Source organism: Ochotona curzoniae, unplaced genomic scaffold, assembly GCF_017591425.1.
Source record: "Ochotona curzoniae isolate NIBS_2020 unplaced genomic scaffold, NIBS_Ocur_1.0 contig_4105, whole genome shotgun sequence".
In the NCBI taxonomy this organism is placed as follows: domain Eukaryota; kingdom Metazoa; phylum Chordata; class Mammalia; order Lagomorpha; family Ochotonidae; genus Ochotona; species Ochotona curzoniae.
The window spans coordinates 7828043-7845971 of NW_024466129.1; the positions used below are offsets into that span (position 1 = coordinate 7828043).

The 17929-nt window shown below is 42.8% G+C and overlaps 1 protein-coding gene across 3 annotated transcripts in view; it reads left to right on the forward strand.

Annotated features, from left to right (window-relative positions):
- The window catches only part of ESYT2 (extended synaptotagmin 2), a 90131-nt gene that overhangs the window by 12179 nt on the left and 60023 nt on the right, over positions 1–17929 (forward strand). For all 3 annotated transcript variants that reach the window (XM_040984359.1, XM_040984356.1, XM_040984357.1), the window contains exons 2-3: positions 15187–15228; positions 16051–16185. In XM_040984359.1, the coding sequence (XP_040840293.1) occupies positions 15187–15228; positions 16051–16185 (177 nt within the window). The remainder of the gene's footprint in view (positions 1–15186; positions 15229–16050; positions 16186–17929) is intronic.

Below are 17929 nucleotides of genomic sequence, written 5' to 3' on the forward strand. Positions count from 1 at the left end.
CAGTGTCATCCAAGGAATCTCTTCCCCCGCCCCCCTTGGGTTGGTTTGTAAGTGTGCGCTGCATCCTTGCACCAAGCACCATCCCAAGCTTGTGATTTTCCATTGCTGGTTCCACTTTCAGTCTCCTCCCTGATAAGATAGATACTGCCAGGATTCCCGTATGGGTGGCAGGGACCCATATTCTGTTGCTTTCCTGACTTAGTAGGAAGTTGGATCAGCAGCAAAGTAGTCGGCACGCTCAACTGGAGCTCCAAAATGGAATCTTGGTGTCTTGGGCAGTGGTTTGACATGCTGAGCCGCAGCACCGGGACAGCATTCTATTTCTTATGAAACTTATTAATTAAAGAATTTTGTTTGGTCTTTAACAGTTGTGTTTATTATAGTATCTAATATCATGCATTTGTAAATTGTTTGTACTCAAAAGTTTTTTTTTTTTTAATCTTGTAATTATCTGAAAGGCGGAGGACCATCCACAGTTCTCAAATGTGTGCAACAACTAGGTACTCGGTCCAGGTTCCCATGTGCGCAGGAGCCAGTCTGCTTGAGTGCCAGCACCTGCTTTCAGGGAGCCAGGGCAGGGAGGGAAGCCAGGACTCACACCCAGACTCGCCAGGGTAGGTCGCACTTACCTGCCGCACCGAGCAACCAGACTTAGTGGGTGCAGTGTGTTACCACTTTCTTCATTAGTATCTGAGTCCTGGAATTTCAAACCAACAGTTCAAATTTAGTCTGATAAAAAAAAAAAGTGGTAATGCAATCTCTAATTGTATTTCCAGATACGTAGGGATCTTAGCATTTATCCAGTGTCTGAAGGAAAGTGTTGATTTTTTTTTTATTCAGTGGTTTGAATCCAGTTATGATTTTGTGTTGGCGGAAAGAAGGAAGTGTGCTCTGTGTATGAAGTACTGCACAGCTTAGTAAAGATTCGTTCTTGCTGCCTACGTTAGGCCACTGTGACATAACTGCCACAACCTCAGTAGCTTAAGACAGTTGAGACTTAACCCTTACAATTCTGGGTACAAACAGCCCAAATTAGGGGCTGGCATTGTGGCACAGAGGCTCACGCTGCCTATTGGATGCTGCCATCCTGCTCCAAGCACTGATGTGAGTCTGGATTACTCTGCTTCTAATCCATTTGCAGATTCCAGAGACTAGAACATAGTTGCCTTTGCAGATAAAGTAGGAGGGAGGTGTTTTTTAATTTACCCTGTCATACTGCTATGTATTTTAGAATAATCTCGAGCCAGTATGACTCACCAACAGTAATTGTGGCCTAACCAGGTTTCATCATTTCTGAGATCCATTTTTCCTCAATGCTTTAACATCTCCAAAACCAGACTCATCTCACAGAAGCACGTTGGCATGCAATCATGGTACATAAAGTGAAGGAGCAGCTTTTGTACTTAGACCCATTTTCTGCTTCGGTCAGATCCCTTAGAATCATACGTGGTCTTCGGAAGATGGAAGACGCAAAGCCACAGGGAATAAAGAGCAGTTGAGAAGTTGGAAACAGGTTGGCTACGGGAAAAAGAACACCCGAAGAATTGCCTTAGAATGAGTTCGGCACTCAGCTCAGGGTTTCCTCTCAGCCTTTTACATAGCAAAGCCATTTACACCCTCACTTCACAGGTGAGGAAACAGAAGTTAGCAGAGGCAGAACTTGGACTTGGACATCTCAGTGGCAATGAAGAAGAAATTGGAAATACAAGTCAGCTAGTAACCCTTAGAGACTGATCTGTTTTGTCTTTTCAGAGGCTCCCTGGTCACCCCTGGAAGTCCCTGCTTGACGTGCCTGGGAGCTGGCTTCAGTCACACCTTGCTTAGTGAGGACACTGCAGGTGCCAGGGTGTGGGCGGCTTGCTGTTTCCTGGAGAGCATTAGCAACGCAAGCTGATGGCCCATCTTGATAGCTGGCACCTCTGTTGCTCAGTATTAGAGAGTAACAAGTACACAGCAGTATGCTTTTAACATGATTTCTGTGAATGATCAAGACATGTAATGGAAATGCTCTTTCTTAACCGTTGTTTCCCTCCTAACAGGCAAATCACAGCTGTAGGAAGCTGAGCTTTTTAGATATCTATTTTATTTGAAAGGAGGATTTACAGGGAGAGATCACCCATTCGCTGGTTTACTTCCCAAGTGGCTGCAACAACTAGAGCTTGACAGGTACAAAGTCAGGAGCTACTTCCGGTTCTCCACATGGGTGCAGGGGCTCAAGGACTTGGGCCGGCCTCCGCTGCTTTCCCAGGTCTTTAGCAGGGAGCTAGATTGGAAGTGGAGCAGCTGATGCTTGAACTGGCACACACGGGGGCAGTGCAGGCGAAGGTATAAACCAGTATGCCATGGTACTGTTCTCTTGTTTCCTTCAATTTTTTTCTTCCTCTCTGGGGTAATTTTCTTCCTGCCTAAATAACTTATTTTAACATTTGCTTTAATATAGGTCCAACAGTGATGTATTGTCACAAGTTTTATTTGTCTGCAAAGGTTTTTCCTTCACTGCTTTGAAGATGTGTTAGAATGGGTCTGCATTTATTGAAAAATTGAGCAGATCATGTAGAGTTCTCATTCATGCAGTTTCCTGTATTGGTAGCAGTGTAAATTACTGTGGTACGTAGGTTACTTTTACTGGACTGTGTCCACATGTACATTGTGAACAGAAGTCCACAGCTTACGATGGGGCTCCCTCTTGATGTTGCACCATTCTGTGGGTTTTTGACAATTATGCAGTGTCACCATGTGTCTGCCATTTCAGTGTCATGCAAAGCAGTTTCACAGTCCTAAAACTTCTGAGCTCTGCCTGGTCCTCCTTCCTCAGGGTGGCCTCTGAGAGTGTTATGGAGTTAGACTCATAAAGTAGATAGTTTTTTTTTCTGGTGGGTTTCCTTTCACTTAGTAATGCGTTTTAATAACTCCTCCAGTTTATTTTCAGAATTTACAATAACTTCATTTCATCCATTCTTATATTTCTATTGCAGTAACACAATTAACAATTGTTAAAGTGTATAATTCTCCTGTTTAATACCTTCCCAGTGTGGCACAACTGTTGCATCTAGTACAAAAAATTTTAATGCTCCCCCAAAAAACCTACCACTTGCTAATCTCTATTCCTCTCTCCCCCAGCCCATGGCAACCATTATCTGCTTTCTGCCTCTAGATTGTTCTATTCTCTGTGACTTCTGGATGTGGCTTTTTTCAGTTAGCATATTTTTTAAAGTTATCTTTATTTATTAACCCAAAAGGCAGAGTGACAGAGAGGAAAAGAAAAAAATCTTCCAAACACAGTTCACTACCCAAACGCTCGCAAGCACTGGAGTTTGGCCACGCCGAAGCCAGGAGCCTAGAGCTCCAGCAGGATATCCCTCATGGTCCCCTCTTCTGCTACTTTCCAGGCGTATTAACAGGAAGCTGGGCCAGCAGTGCAGCAGCCAGGACACAAACTGGCTCTTTAGAAGGGGATACAGGCATTCCATGAGGCAGCTTAACCCACTGCACTGCAACACCCCGGCCCTCACTTAGTGTTCGAGGTTCGTTCCTATTGTACTTCACCTTTTTAAAGCTGAATCTTGCATTGTATAGTTCTATGACTCGTTTCTCCATTCCTCCATTGATGACTATTTGTGTTTCTACATTTAGACTTATGAATAGTTTTGCTGTGAACACATGCATGTAAGTTTTGTCTGTATATTCATTTTGAATTTTTTTAGATGCGTGCCAAACAGTCTACAATTGGGTCTGTATTTGACTTTTTGAGGCATGTCAAGCTGGTTTCCACAATGTATTTAATCATTTTTTATTCTTTTTTTTAAGATTTATTTTATTTTTATTGGAAAGTCAGATGTACAGAGAGGATGATCTTCCCTCCGATGATCCACTCCCCAACTGACCACAATGGCCAGAGCTGAGCTGATCCAAAGCCAGGAGCCAGGAACTTCCTCCAGGACTCCTGTGGGGATGTAAGGTCCCATTCCAGACTGCTTTCCCAGGCCACAAGCAGGCAGCTGGATGGGAAGCGGGGCGGCCGGGATTAGAACCGGCACCCATATGGGATCCTGGCACATTCAAGGTGAGGACTTTAGCTGCTAGGCCACCACGCCGGACCACCATTTTTATTCGTAACAGCATTGTATGAAGGACCAGCTTGCCAAACTCTCATTTAAAAAAAATATTTGTTTTTATTTGAAAGGCAGAGTTACAGAAAGAGAAGGAGAGATATGGAGCAAGAGATCTTCCATCTGCTGATTCACTCCCCAGTTGCTGCAGTGAATGGCCAAGGTGGGCCAACAGGACCCAGGAGCTTCTTTTGTGTCTCTCAGATACGTGCAGGGGCCCAAAGAATTCCTGCTGCTTTCCAAGACGATAAGCAGGTTGCTTGAGAAAGTGGAACCACCAGAATTCCATAAGGGATGCTTAGCCCGGTATGTCATGGCTCTGGCCCCACCAATCCATTAAGAAAAAATAACAATGATAATCATTAAGGCCTGCCATCATGGCCCAGTGGCTAAATCTCACCTTGCAAGTGTCAGGATCCCGCATGGATGCTACTTCATGTCCTGGCTGCTCTAATGCCCATCCAGCTCCCTGCTTGTGGCCTGAGAAAGCAACAGAGGACAGCCCAAAGCCTTGGGACCTGCTGATGCATGGATGACCTGGAAGCGGCTCCTGGCTTTGGATTGGCTCAGCTCCAGCCATTGCAGCCATTTGGGGAGTGAAGCAGGAGACAGAAATCTCTGTCTCTCCTTCTCTCTGTAAATCTGCCTTCCCAGTTGCTCGGCCCTCCCAGATTTCAGTTCTTCTTCGACAACTCTCAAAGATCTGTCTAAGTTAGGCTCACTTTGTTGTCTCTCTGCCATGTTCTTCTGGATTTCTCAACCTGCTGTCTCTAGCCTCTACACGAGAAGGCTTCAGGACTCCAGCTCACCTTCTCCCCTGACTTTGAGTGCCTCCACTCCTTGATGCCATGGCAACTTTTCCAGTGTTTTCAGGTTAAGTGCTCATCTGTGCAGGTGCAAGAGCAGGCCTGGTTGAGCGTTTCTGCATGTGTATGTACCTGTCTCCCCAAGTAGCTCAGTTCTGATGGAGATCTAGGTTTTTTTAACTTGGCGAATAATTTGGAGGGCTCTGTCCTTCATTAATCAGCGAAGTTGGATCAAATGCTCCTGAAGACCAGATAGGTCACTAAGTTGTGTTTGTTCATTCATAGTCCACTACCAAGGAACTCTAAATTAGGTTATTAATTTACTTGTATGCATTTGGACTTACTTATTTAGTTGCTTTACTATTTGGGGAAATATGTAGCTTATAGATTACTTTAGGAAGCTGAAAAAAAATTTGGAGTGTGGTGGTAGTTGTACAGCAGCATGGATGTACTCAGTGCTGTTAGTGGTATATTTAAAATATGTAAAATGGTGAGACATTTTTGTTTTGCTGGGAGGAATAAGAAATGCTACAGACTCCCAAGAGAATCATTGCTTGATTAAACAAGTCCTTAGCATATGATGAACCAGCAGCACTTGTAGACATCTGTTCTGGAGAAATGAAAACTTCTTGGCCATATAAAATCCTTTACGTAGATGTCTGTAGTGACACAATTAGTCATAGAAACAGAAAGTCCAAAGTGTCCTTTCGTTCTCAATGGTTAAACTGGTAAACCTGGTAAATACCTATGCGTGGGGACATGTCTCGATTTTAAAGAGACAAGCTGTTGGTATGTAGAACAAGTCAGATGAAGCTCAGAACCTTGTGCTGAGTGAAAAAGCCGGTCTCAAAGTTTACATCGAGTATAGCTCCATGTATAAACATGCTCACGTATCATTGAAGGGAGGACAGGTGTGGGTGCCAGGGATTGGGGGCAGTAGGGCAATGAGGAGGTGATGGGTTGATTCTACAGCTTGGCTGTGGTGCAGGTCACCCGAGTCTGCATGCTGGATAGATCAGCAGAGAGGCATGGCTGCCTCCTGGCTTCAGCATCGCGCTGTGGTTGTGTAAGATCTAACTGGATCAGAGGGTCTGGGAAAAGTGCAAAGGGCCTTCCTGTGCTTTTGCAGCTTCTATAATTAGATCAGCAGAACAAGGAAAAAGCCGTGAGTGGGATTCTGAACTGCTTTACTCACAGCACTTCTGAAAGCAAATGCATGACTTTTTCTCCACCTGAGAAGCAGTCCTCTAACCCTGTGGACACTGCCTGATGCCCTGCAGTGTGTTTCAGTGCTGGCACTCCCTGGAGTCGGCGTCAGTGTCTTGGTTAAGATGCTCAGTCCCATCTCAGGTAGCAGTTGCTAGTCCCAGGGGACCGTATTTCTGCCCAGCCAAAACTACCCATTTGTAGATTTCCACGATACCCCTCCCGCTCTGGTTCAGGTTGTATGATTTGCTGGAATGGCCCACAGAGCTCAAGAAAATACAGTATTTAGTGTTTATTTAGTATTTATATACTGTGTTTAGTATTTATTTAGGAAATATAACTCAGAAATGGCCAAAGACCTAGGGACACTTGTGGAGGGTCTAGGTGGAGTTCCTTGTCCTCTCTGGGCTGCCTAGAGTGTTCACTGCCCTGGCAGCCTCTGAACACGTCAGTTAAGGTTTTATGGGGACCTTAGCACATAGACATGATCAGGGATGTTAGTGGCACGGGGGATAAGCAGTGTGCAGTCTCCCCAGGGCCTGCACTGCAAACAGCAGTGTATCGTGCGATGCCGCAATGAACGCCCACGCAATTGGTTTCAGTCTGCTAGCTCTCGAGATTTCGGCATGAGTTATATTAATCACAAATGAAGATGACAGAATGAAGTTAAACTTTTAGAAAGAGGACAACCTTGCTTCATGAAAAGTTCACAGTGATATATTAAACCTGGTGTAACTTTTGAATACAAGTTGATGCGTAGTATTCTATTGCTTCTGTAATTCTAAGAGATTTTAACCCTATCTTCACAATCTCATATAGCTTTTTTTTGAAAAAGAAATATAAATATAGAACAAAGCTGTGATTTCTGGATAGCATACAGGACATATGCAATTAATTCAGTGCCATAATCGTATATCTTTTAATCTGTTCCAGTGAACACATAGCATGTAAATTTGAATAGTGGCATTTTATTGGAATTTAAAGTAAAAAGCAACCAGATTGTTCTGTGTGTTTTAGTAAGGAAGACGAAAAAAGAGTTTTCTACTCTAAGACTCATTTTAATTTTGGAGATTAATGTGACTCAGGCCCAAATCTCAATTTAAATCAAGATTACCGAGTAATTTACTTGTACGATTTTTCTTTCTGTTAGAAGCAACAGAAAAATGCCTAAAGGACTTCCGTAATTTATGAGAATATGCTTCAAATATTTGAAAGATGCCTCCCGTAGACATTTGTTTATATGTGGGGCATTAAGTAAACCTCTCGCCGACAGTGTTTTGGTGAAGGGATAGCTTGCTGGTCTCTGGAGGATTAGTCTGGCAGCCTTCATGTTCTTACTGAACCCACCTGTCACTACTTGCACACAATGAAACTTAAGACCCCTTTAAAAATAAACATGAATAAATGGCCTGTATAAGATAAAAACTGCAAAGCGTATTCTCCCTAGTGCAGTTTGTCATTGATATAAACAGCACCCAGGAAGGAGTTTTTAAAATGTTTCCTGTCAGGAACTAGACTTAAAGACATGGAGTTTTCAGCAGCATCACTGTTCTGTAGTGTTCCTTTTGGAGTATCAAATGACAGTGTTGAGTAATCGCACTCTGCATAAAGCTTACTCCACCACTGAGAGTGTTAGAACCATATGGGTTTTGAAAAGATCCGTTGGTTTTCTTTTTACTGTGTGAATTGACTGTTTTTATGCTGACTAGAAATGGATAAAAAGTATTTCCTGGTTTAGTTTCTACCTGAAGGTAGTAACTTGGCCATACTGTGATGATTTTTTTATATGACTGGTAGATATTTTCCAAGAGATATTCTTCTCCTCGCCTTTTTGACGTTGAATAGCTGTAGCTATCTGTCTTAGCAAAACTATATAAGATTTCTTGATCCTATTTTCTCCCATTTCTGTGAATACTCTCCCAAATCTTTGACAATGATGGGCAGGGACACATTAGAAGTGGGGATCTTGAGGTGAGATGGATAGTTTGGGAAATGAGTAGACATTTGCAGATAGAAAGATCAGAAGGAGCGAATTTGTGTTGGTACCTCTTCAAAGCTCATCACCCAAGTTGTAGAAATGAGCAGGTGCCAGATACAGCTTCAAGTTTGGAAACTTTAAAAGCCTATTTGCACGTTTTGTCCATTCTCGGTATTTAGTATGTCCCAAGCGCTTTTTTTTTTTCTCATCATCATTCCATAATCTGAAGAGATTGCACTGAGTAGTTTTCACTAAGCCCCACGTGGCTGCTTCCTCTTTCTTTCAATCATCCCAGGAGCCAAACATACACGTATTGTCTTGTTTGCGTATCACAGTCGGACAGCGCTGATGTTGGACTGCTGTGAGGATTGGTACAAGGGAGTGACGGACACTTGAGAAGTTTCTTATTTCTTCTGTCTCATGCCTCATGTCTCTTGCCCAGCTGTCCCTAACTTTTGCCTTCTTGAACACTGGTTCCAAGCCTTGGGCTTTCAGGGAAGGCATTCTTTGTATGTTGGAATCTTATGCTCTCTTCCTCTATGTGTAAACCTAGATTTTGGGGAGGCAACTTTAACTGCATATGTCTTTTTTTCCCCTCCCATTTGCAACAGATTTTAGTATTGAATTCATATGCAGACAAAACAGTATTAAACATTCTAAATATTTAAAGATCTTGATTTGGTAACTCCCCAACCTGAATTCTTTGAATGCGGGCCATGTCTAAGTAAACTAACTATGCACTGCCAAGCAAGTGTGCATTCTTTGCTCAAAGTTTTCCTGAAAAGAGTTTCTTATACAGTACAACTGATAAAGAACATGCACGTCACAGTTCCTTGGAACCCGAACTTATGTTGTCCTGGTTCCGCCTTACCTACATCGCAGTTCTTGGTTGTGTTGACTGTAGACAAGGAGACAAAAATAATCTGCTTTGGTACATAGAACTCACTGATGGGTATAAGAACGTTGATCTTTTTGATGGCTCATAAGTGGAGGACACACTCATAGGTGTGTTTGGACTGATGCCGTGGGGTGATGAGCTTGGAGTGCCCGGGCCCTGCTAACAGACCCCTGTACTGGTTGGCGTCTCTGGGCTCCAGGACACACTCAGATGTATCACATGGCTGAGAGCCTTCCTTCCTCCTGTCTTTACTTGTGGTTCTAGGTAGTAGAACTTTGAGGGGTTTTTTTGACTGTTTTTCTTTGAGAGAGTGCCGTAAGAGCTATGCATAGTTGAGCAAAATCCCTTCAAGAAGGGGTTATTTGAAGGAAAGTATTCCTTTTATTTAACTTCAGTTTTAGGTATTGGTTTTTGAATGTTTAGAAAGAGGAAATGTTTAATTAGGAAATTTTGACAGTTTTTTATAAATGCATTTCATCCATTATGCTTCGGCAGAATACAATGGCAAGGACTGTGGGACTAGTTCTCTGGGGCTGGAGGTCTTTATTATACTTACTTACCCAAGTCCCATTATCTGTTCCAAGGAACCATTAATTGTTCAAAGAGTCTTTTGAGGATTAAAGAAAGTATTGTTATGTAGAATTCTGGCATACAATTAAATATTCTGCCTTTGTATATTTTGGTTTAATTTTTAAAGCAAAATGACTTTGGCGATATCAATAGCATATTTGAATTTAAAATATGCCTTTGTTCTTTTTAAAGATAGCATTAAAAACATAACAATTTGGGGGTAGTATCCACTTTTAGATGTCATAGAAACTTGAATAATACAGGGATTCATTGATGAAATAATAAAATTAATAAAGACAAAGGAGATTTAAGAGGTTTTGTTCAGTTGAGAGATAAATTCAAAACCAAGTAATAAGTTCCTATGCAATTTGGGAACATGTTTTATGTTATTGCAGTACAGCCCAATCTCTCGGATGTTTTTGCTACTTTAAAATTCTGTTTTGTGTAACATAAGCAAATGTTTATGAATATGTATTAGTGAGAGGCATATTTTTGACTGAGTGAACAGAATTTAAAATCGGGGAACAGATTTACTTCAAGTTTGATATATTGATTTTCGTTTTCTTTAGCACTTTTGAAAGATCACTTAAAAATTATAAACCTCAGAACTATTGAATGTCCTGGAATACTAATATCAAGAGATGGCTTGATTTATAAAATCACCTCGTATAAATTCTAACAATGTAAGCCAGTTCACTTGCTTTGGGAGCTCATTTGTGCAGGTGGGTTCTCCCTTAGTTCCAGAATAGATCGGGAACTAAGACAAAGAACTTCAAGTGTTAGCCTGACGACGTTGCTCCTAAGAATGTGAGCATTGGTCCACTGCCTGTAGAATGAAATCGGCACCGCCTTGTGCTCCCCAGAGCGTCCTTATAGACGGCTCTCAGCCTCATTTCCTAACTCTGTCACCTGTTGTCCTTGTCATCTCAAACCAGCCATAGGAACTATCTGCTCTTGTCTTTGTTGACATAAAAGATAGAATCAGGCCCTACGCGGTGGCGCAGTGGTTAAGGTCCTCACCTTGCATGCCCGGGATCCCATATGGGTGCCGGTTCTATCCCAGCAGCCCAGCTTCCCTTCCAGCTCCCTGCCTGTGGCCCAGGAAAGCAGTTGAGGACGGCCCAAAGCTTTGGGACCCTGCACCCACGTGGGAGACTTGGAAGAGGCTCTTGGCTTCGAATTGGCATAGTATCGGCCGTTGCGCTGACTTGGGGAGTGAATCATCGGACGGAAGATCTTCCTCTCTGTCTCTCCTCTCTGTATATCCGCCTTTCCAATAAAAAAAAAAAAAAAAGAAAAGAATCAAACTGCTTTTCCTACTCTCGCATTCTATACGGCATTTTACTTCTGGTCACCAGAATGTATGTGAGTTTTTGCACAGACACCATGCACACGCCAGTGGGCATAATGATGATAAACAAGCTGTCTTCTTGCTCAGCTTGATTCTGACACTACTGGAGAAGGTTCAGGCCCCCGAAAAAGTGCCCTCTCCCACTTCAAGTGCCAATAGAAGGCAATAGGTTATCACCATACTTCTGACTAAATGGTTGTAGATCCAGGTTCCCATGCGTGGTCCTTACCAGAAGTTCAGTTCATTTGCTAGGTTAGCTCATAGAAACTGAGGGAAACAGGAGCGAGCGTCCATTGGCTGGTTCACTCGCCAGTGTCTGTAACATCCGGGGCTGGGCCAAGACAAAGCCAGGCCAGAAGACAGGAGCCAGAAGTATTTCCTGGGTCTCCCAGGTAGGTGGGCCAGCCTCTGCTACCTTCCAGGTTCACTGGAAAGAGGATTGGAAGTGGAGCAGGTGGAACTTGGCCTAGAATCAGGAACCGGATGCTATCAGATCTTAGGAGCTCTCCATGAGGAACCAGAAAGGGAAACATTTTATATTATATCAAACCTGTCTTAGCACAGTGAGTCCTTTCACAGCCAGCCTGTGTGTGGTCTGCTCCCTGTGTGTTTAATGGACCCTTCCAGGCAGCACCAAATTGTTCCTCACGCTCCTTCCTTGACGTACAGCAAGGGTGAGGGGATCACATCTCCACCCCAGCCCCTCCTCCAGCCATGTTCCCAAGCACAACAGCGGGTCTTGTGAGTGTTCAATGAATGGGTTCTGCAGGAAGAGCGAACAACACCTCTGCACTACATTCAAGACTTTTTGACCCAGTAACTAAAATATAGTAACTAACATGAGACCTCATAATGTTCAATTGTTTGGGCCGGTAGATAAACTATATTATCTCATGTGTAATTCCTTAAGTGATACATGAGCCTGGTATCTGTTTTTCTTTGTGGTGACATTAAAGACCACAAGAAGAGTAGGAATTGACTAGCACACTGGCAGGTCCAATTTGAAAAATACTCAGTGTGTTTAGAGAAACCTAATGATGTTTGAGAAGAATGTGTTTTTTCCGTTGGGACGTTTTTGCCATATCGAATCATTAAAGTGTTGGGCTCCACATAGTTGCATTTTGTCTTTAGAATTTGGTGCATCAACTTTTTTTTTTCCAAATCAAATTTGAAGTAAATTACTTATGTTGCAAGAGAATCCTGTTTCCAAGTTATCTTTCTCTTCTAATGTAATGAAGATGTAATTTTATTTTTGAAAATTCTATTTTCACATCACCTTGGCCTTTTATTGTATAAAAAGAGTACTTTTGCGTTAATTTTCATCTTAAATTATAATAGCAGTCAGCAAAATGGTTCACCCTTCTCAGAAGAAATTCAAAAATATAGAAAAAACAGTATGTGTCGGGTGTGTGTGTGGCGGGAGGGTTTGCCCAGCTCAGTAGCCTAGTGGCTAAGGTTCTCGCCTTGCACATTCCAGGATCTTATATGGGCACTGACTCATGTCCCGGAGGCTTTGCTTCCCATCCAGCTCCCTGCTTGTGGCCTGGGAAAGTAGTCAAGGACGGCCCAGAGCTGTGGGACTGTGTGCTCATGTAGGAGACACAGAAGAAACTCCCAGCTCCTGGCTCTCTGTATATCTGCCTTTCCAATGAAACTAAATAAGGTTTTTTGAAAAAGAAATATAAGCAGGAAAAGATAAAACCTTCATCCTCCTTGTTAGTTGGCATATATTTTTGTAAACTTCCAGTCTGTACATTTATAAAGAGGTATTACATAAAATATGTAGTTATATATATGTATCTTAAAGATATGCAACATCTAGTAAATTTTGAAAAATCTGGTTATATATTATCTTACCAAGCATAATAATTTCTCATAATTTGGGAAAACTTTAGTAATAAGTAGTTCTTTTGATAATATTTACAAATATGGATTTGATACTGTGTGTTGACTGAAAAATATCGGCTGCCATACCTGCTGGCCCAGTTGGTGAATTAAATTACAGATTCTGTAATTTTCTGATGTTGAGAATATTGCAAAAGAGACCACTCAAAAGGCCCTGTGATTTTAAGAGATGAATTGAAAGGTAAAACTGAGAGATCTAACATGAATACTTTGAGTTGCATTCACAGAGGAGGATTGGGACAACTCAGATTTAAGAGAGTGTTTGTGCTCACACAGTGTGAAGGGATGGAGGGGTGATTAGTTTTGGACGTTGTCCCATGTTGGAAGTTGTCTAGAACTGACCTGAGTTGATAAGACACTTAAGAGGATGGATACTGTTATAATAATACACTTAAGAGGATGCAGAGGACAATAAACTTAAGAAAAGAGGATGTATAAAAAGAAAAATGTAGATGAGAGAAGTGCGTTTCTGTATAAGAAGCCATGATGGTTCCAATCCATCGGGAGTGTGATAAAAGTGATATTGTTTGTTAAGCTGTGAATTTGAGATGTGATTCCTGCTATGTCTTTGAAGGCCAACCTGAGAATCCTGATGTATTTACCAAGTAGGAGCTCATGATGTTGAGTAGGGTAGATGGAAACAAGATTCCTGTTTTCTGGAGTAATTGTTCTGGTAACTAAATTTAGTGCAGTTGGGAAGCCAGGAAAGGAGAGGCCTTCCAAGAGCAGCAGGTGTCAACAGTCATAACATCAAAAGAAAGGGCAAGTGCCTTCGGATGTCTAGATAGGTCTCCACACACAAACCGCACAGTCCAAAGCCAGTCCCCCGCAAGTCCACAGCACCTCAACTCTGCAGAGATGTTCGTCCGGGTGCTTGTGTTTACTCTGAGGTTTTAAAGGAAGGAGTGCATCCATAATGTAGCTCTGGCAGTCCCCACGTAGAAGGTGCTGCCTGGTTGCCTTTTGTCCCTTCCGTTGCCAGGGGTTGGTTGGATAGAGAAGGAGAGGGCAGAAGCAGAGACAGCCTCACAGTGAGTTGGGAAGAGCCATAGCTTTGTATCTGCTCTGATGTTTAGTGTACCTCTCGATGGAGACCACCTATTCCATTGCTGACTTATCTTTTACTCAAGTATTGGACCATTTCACTGTCTCACAAAGAAATGGCAGCCAGCTAATTACAGATGAGTTTGTAGCCTTATCTGGCAAGTCTGACAAACTCTCCAACTCTCCTTCTTCTAAGCTCCAAATATCTTCCTGTTCCTTTGGGGAAACTGATGCCACCCTTGTTGCCAGGGGAGTCAAAATTGGCCACTCGTTGGTGATGGAAAGATATTCTGTAATTTAAGCAGACATCTTTATCAATTCTCTTTAATTTTTCTTTCTTAAATATTACGTATCTCAACTTTAAAGCCATTTTCTTAATTTATAAGGATACTATTTCTTTTTTCTTTCCCCACAGGTCCCTTCCCTATGGTAGTTCTCCTTGTCCAGCCTTCCTCTGCCATTTGGTGGTCATCCTCTTACCACTGGCCCCAGTCCCCAGCTTGAGTGCGAGGAAGGGTCTGCCCAGACTCAAGGACTCTTGTGATTCAGGAAAGTAAATTGTGGCAATTTTAGACATCAAAACATTTCTGAATATATCTCAGCCACAAGTATAAAATTGCCTGTGATCCACTGTACATCTGAGCCAAAAATGTGGTTATCAGAGCATTGATGTAGCCTGTATATGCTTTAAAAATTCCTGATCCGTAGCCAAAAAAACAGCTTTTCCTCCCTTTGCAAGATGTTTTATTTTGGCTCCAACAACAGAGAAAATATTTTTTCCACTATTTTTTCTAAATAGGCTTTTATTTGCTTCTGCAATAGCTTCAATAATCAGGCCCTGTCCGTGGAGAACTATAATTATCATCTTCATTTAGGAAAGGGCGGGAGAGACTGTACAGAGGAGACAGATACAGCAAGGCAGCAGAATCTGATTTGTCCTGAAGGAAGAAAACAGGAGGGAGAGGTGGATTTTTGGAGGATTTGGAAATGTGATTCTTCTAAAGAGGAAGTGATCAACTCCGTGTACTCCACAATGCCTAGTACAGTGACCGTGCTTTCGGACGGTGGGAGGAAAAGGAGGCTCTGCTGGCATTTGTGGTAGTCAGCCCCAGCGTGCTGAGAAGGTAATGATACTGGTGCCACACAGTGCATTCCCCCCCCCACCCCGACAACCGTTTCCCCAAGTGTTAGACCACTGTGTAAGAGAAGCATTAGGCAAACATTGGGAGTACAGTAAGAATGCAAAACGGGCTGCCTGACACTTTATTTACAATAATCAGGAGTCAGTTAAGTCATGCGTGTGTATATTTCTCTTGTAGGTTCATTTTCCAGACACTGAAAGAGCAGAGTGGCTAAATAAGGTAAGATTAGAATATACGAAATACCAGCTAATAGTGGGAATCAGAGAGGGAGAGCCCGTGTGTCCATATTTGGGAACGTGAATGTTGGCAGCGTGTGAGCTCCGTTGGACTGCAGAAGGAGGCCGTCTCCCCAGAGAGCTGGGTTACGGCGAGCGTGTTGCACTCCTCTCCAAGGAGTGAGAACCGAGTCTTCCACCTGCAGAAAAGCATCCCGTGCTCAGAATCCTGCGTGTCTGTGGCCATGTGTCTTTTCTCCTGAATGGCCAGCACTCACCTGTGAGACTCATGAGGGAAAATTCAGAAACATTGTCAAGTGGGAAATGAAGGTTAAGAAACCTAGTGGTTGATGATAGCCATTTTTCAAGATAGGTTTTTAATATCAGTATACTTTGAACTAGATCTCTTTTATTCATGTTTTATGCAGTTTTGTAGTCAACCTGGCATAGGTAATGATTGTTGTATACCACGGGAAGTTAGTCTTTTATTGAAAATCTTCCTGGGTGCTTGTTAAGGTCTGCACAATTACAAGGTTTTCAGCAGAGAATTGGTCCTTCAGGACTTTTAAAATTACTAAAGATGTTGATGTGCTTAAGCAGAGTATTTAATGCAAGTAGCTAATCACTGTAACACACGGGTAAGGCAGTAGTTTATTATTGTAATGAGTTTAAAAAAATTTTTTGATTGTGTTGGGTTTGTACTTTACCTCCCCTCTTGTTTTTTTAAAAGATTCTAGTAAACTACAGGATTATCATTTCCTATGATTACTCAGGTATATTACGTATTCCAAGATCTTGTTTAACATGAGTCCTTTCTGCTTTCCAGACTGTGAAACACATGTGGCCTTTTATCTGCCAGTTCATAGAGAAGTTGTTTCGAGAAACGATAGAGCCAGCGGTGCGGGGAGCAAACACCCACCTGAGTACCTTCAGTTTTACGAAGGTCGATGTGGGGGAACAGGTGAGTTTCTTCTGTGGATGCCTGCTGTGCATGGCGGAGGACTGCTGTGAAAACATGACAGCATGTTCAACTTCCTCCAAGTATGTTCTGGGACAGTGTGTTTAGCTCGAGGCCTAAGAAGTGTCTGCAGCTGTGGCTCAGGGTCTTGCCCTCACTGGGCTGGCTCTGCTGTCCCTGACGGGAGGGCCGTCACATTGCCCACTGACCTATTGGCCAATGCAGTTTTCATGACAGGATTTCCAATTAGAGTTCACTTTACTGTCTTTCTGCAAGACCCATTTTCTTCTGTGAGAATTGAATTTCTCAGGAATGATCACAAACAGTCTGTCCTGTTATGAGTTCGTATAGCCAGTCATTGACAACAAACTGAATGGATTCACCCCTCTGAAGATGTTTAAAACATCCACTAAGGATTTTATGCTGGGATTACAGGCATGACGATGATTCTATAGATGAGAGAGATTTTGTTAGGACCATATAAAAAGGTAAGGCTAGTTCCCAACTGTGCTTCTAATGAAAGCCTTGAGCATTTAAATTCGTTATCATGGCAGACTTCTTTTTCTGCTTTATTTTGAAAAGTCAGTGTTCATGATTAGCAACAGGTCAAGGTTACATTTTTTATATGCCTAATCAAAACTTCAGAAATAATAATAGGTTTAAACCTATGCAGTTTATACGTAAGTTCACATAGAGCCAAGAAGCTCCACAAGTGGAGGTCACTGTTCAATGCTCTTCAGAATGTGCTAGATGCAGCTTAGGACTAGCTGACCAATTGCAGTGTGTCCATTCCACACTGGTCAGGCTGCTTTTCCCCTCAGCTGACATCCTCCATACAGTGCTGTGCTCTCTGCAGTTATTCCAGATCCAGGGGCTCGAATGCAGGCTCATGCAGGCTCATACACTTCCATGTGTGTGCTGCCTCTTTCTGCTCTTGGCTTTGAGATCTCCAAACACGTGGCATGCCTGAAGCATAGCCATCTTGTTCAGGTGGCCAAAAACCTGCACAGGACATGTGTGTGATATATATAATATGTACCTTCTGTAGCCTAAAATGATAACAGCAGGTTAGGGAGAAAAGACTGCATAATTCCCATTTAGAATACTATATAAATACAAGTTAAAATGCCCGAAGCAGGAGGCCAACATTGTGGTACAGCCAGTTAAGCTACCACTTGCAGCACTGACATCACACATGGGACTGCTGGCTCAAGTCCTGGATGCTCTGCTTCCTCTCCATCTTCCTGCTAGGCACATGGGAAAGCAGTGGACAGTGGCTCAAGGACCAGGGCCCCTGCCATCAAGCAGGAGACCCATACGAAGGTCCTGCTACTGACTTCAGTGTGACTGTTGAGGACATTTGGAGAGTGAAGCAGTGGGTGGAAAATGAGCAAATCAATCTCTATGTGTATAGCAATCTCCATCTTTCTCTGCATGCTCTTCAGTTCTATGAAAAATGCTTTGCCTGGGGCCTAGTGCGGTAGACTAGTGGCTGAAGTCCTCGCCTTACACGCACTGGGATTTCATATGGGCACTAGTGCTAATCTTGGCAGCCCTGCTTCTCATCCTGCTCCTTGCTTGTGGCCTGGGAAAGCAGTAAAGCACAGCCCAAAGCCTTGGGACCCTGCACCCACGTGGGAGACCTTGCTTCAGATCGGCTCAGTGGCCATTGTGGCCACTTGGGAGTGAATCAGTGGATGGAAGATCTTCCTCTCTGTCTCTCCTCTTCTCTGTATATCTGTCTTTC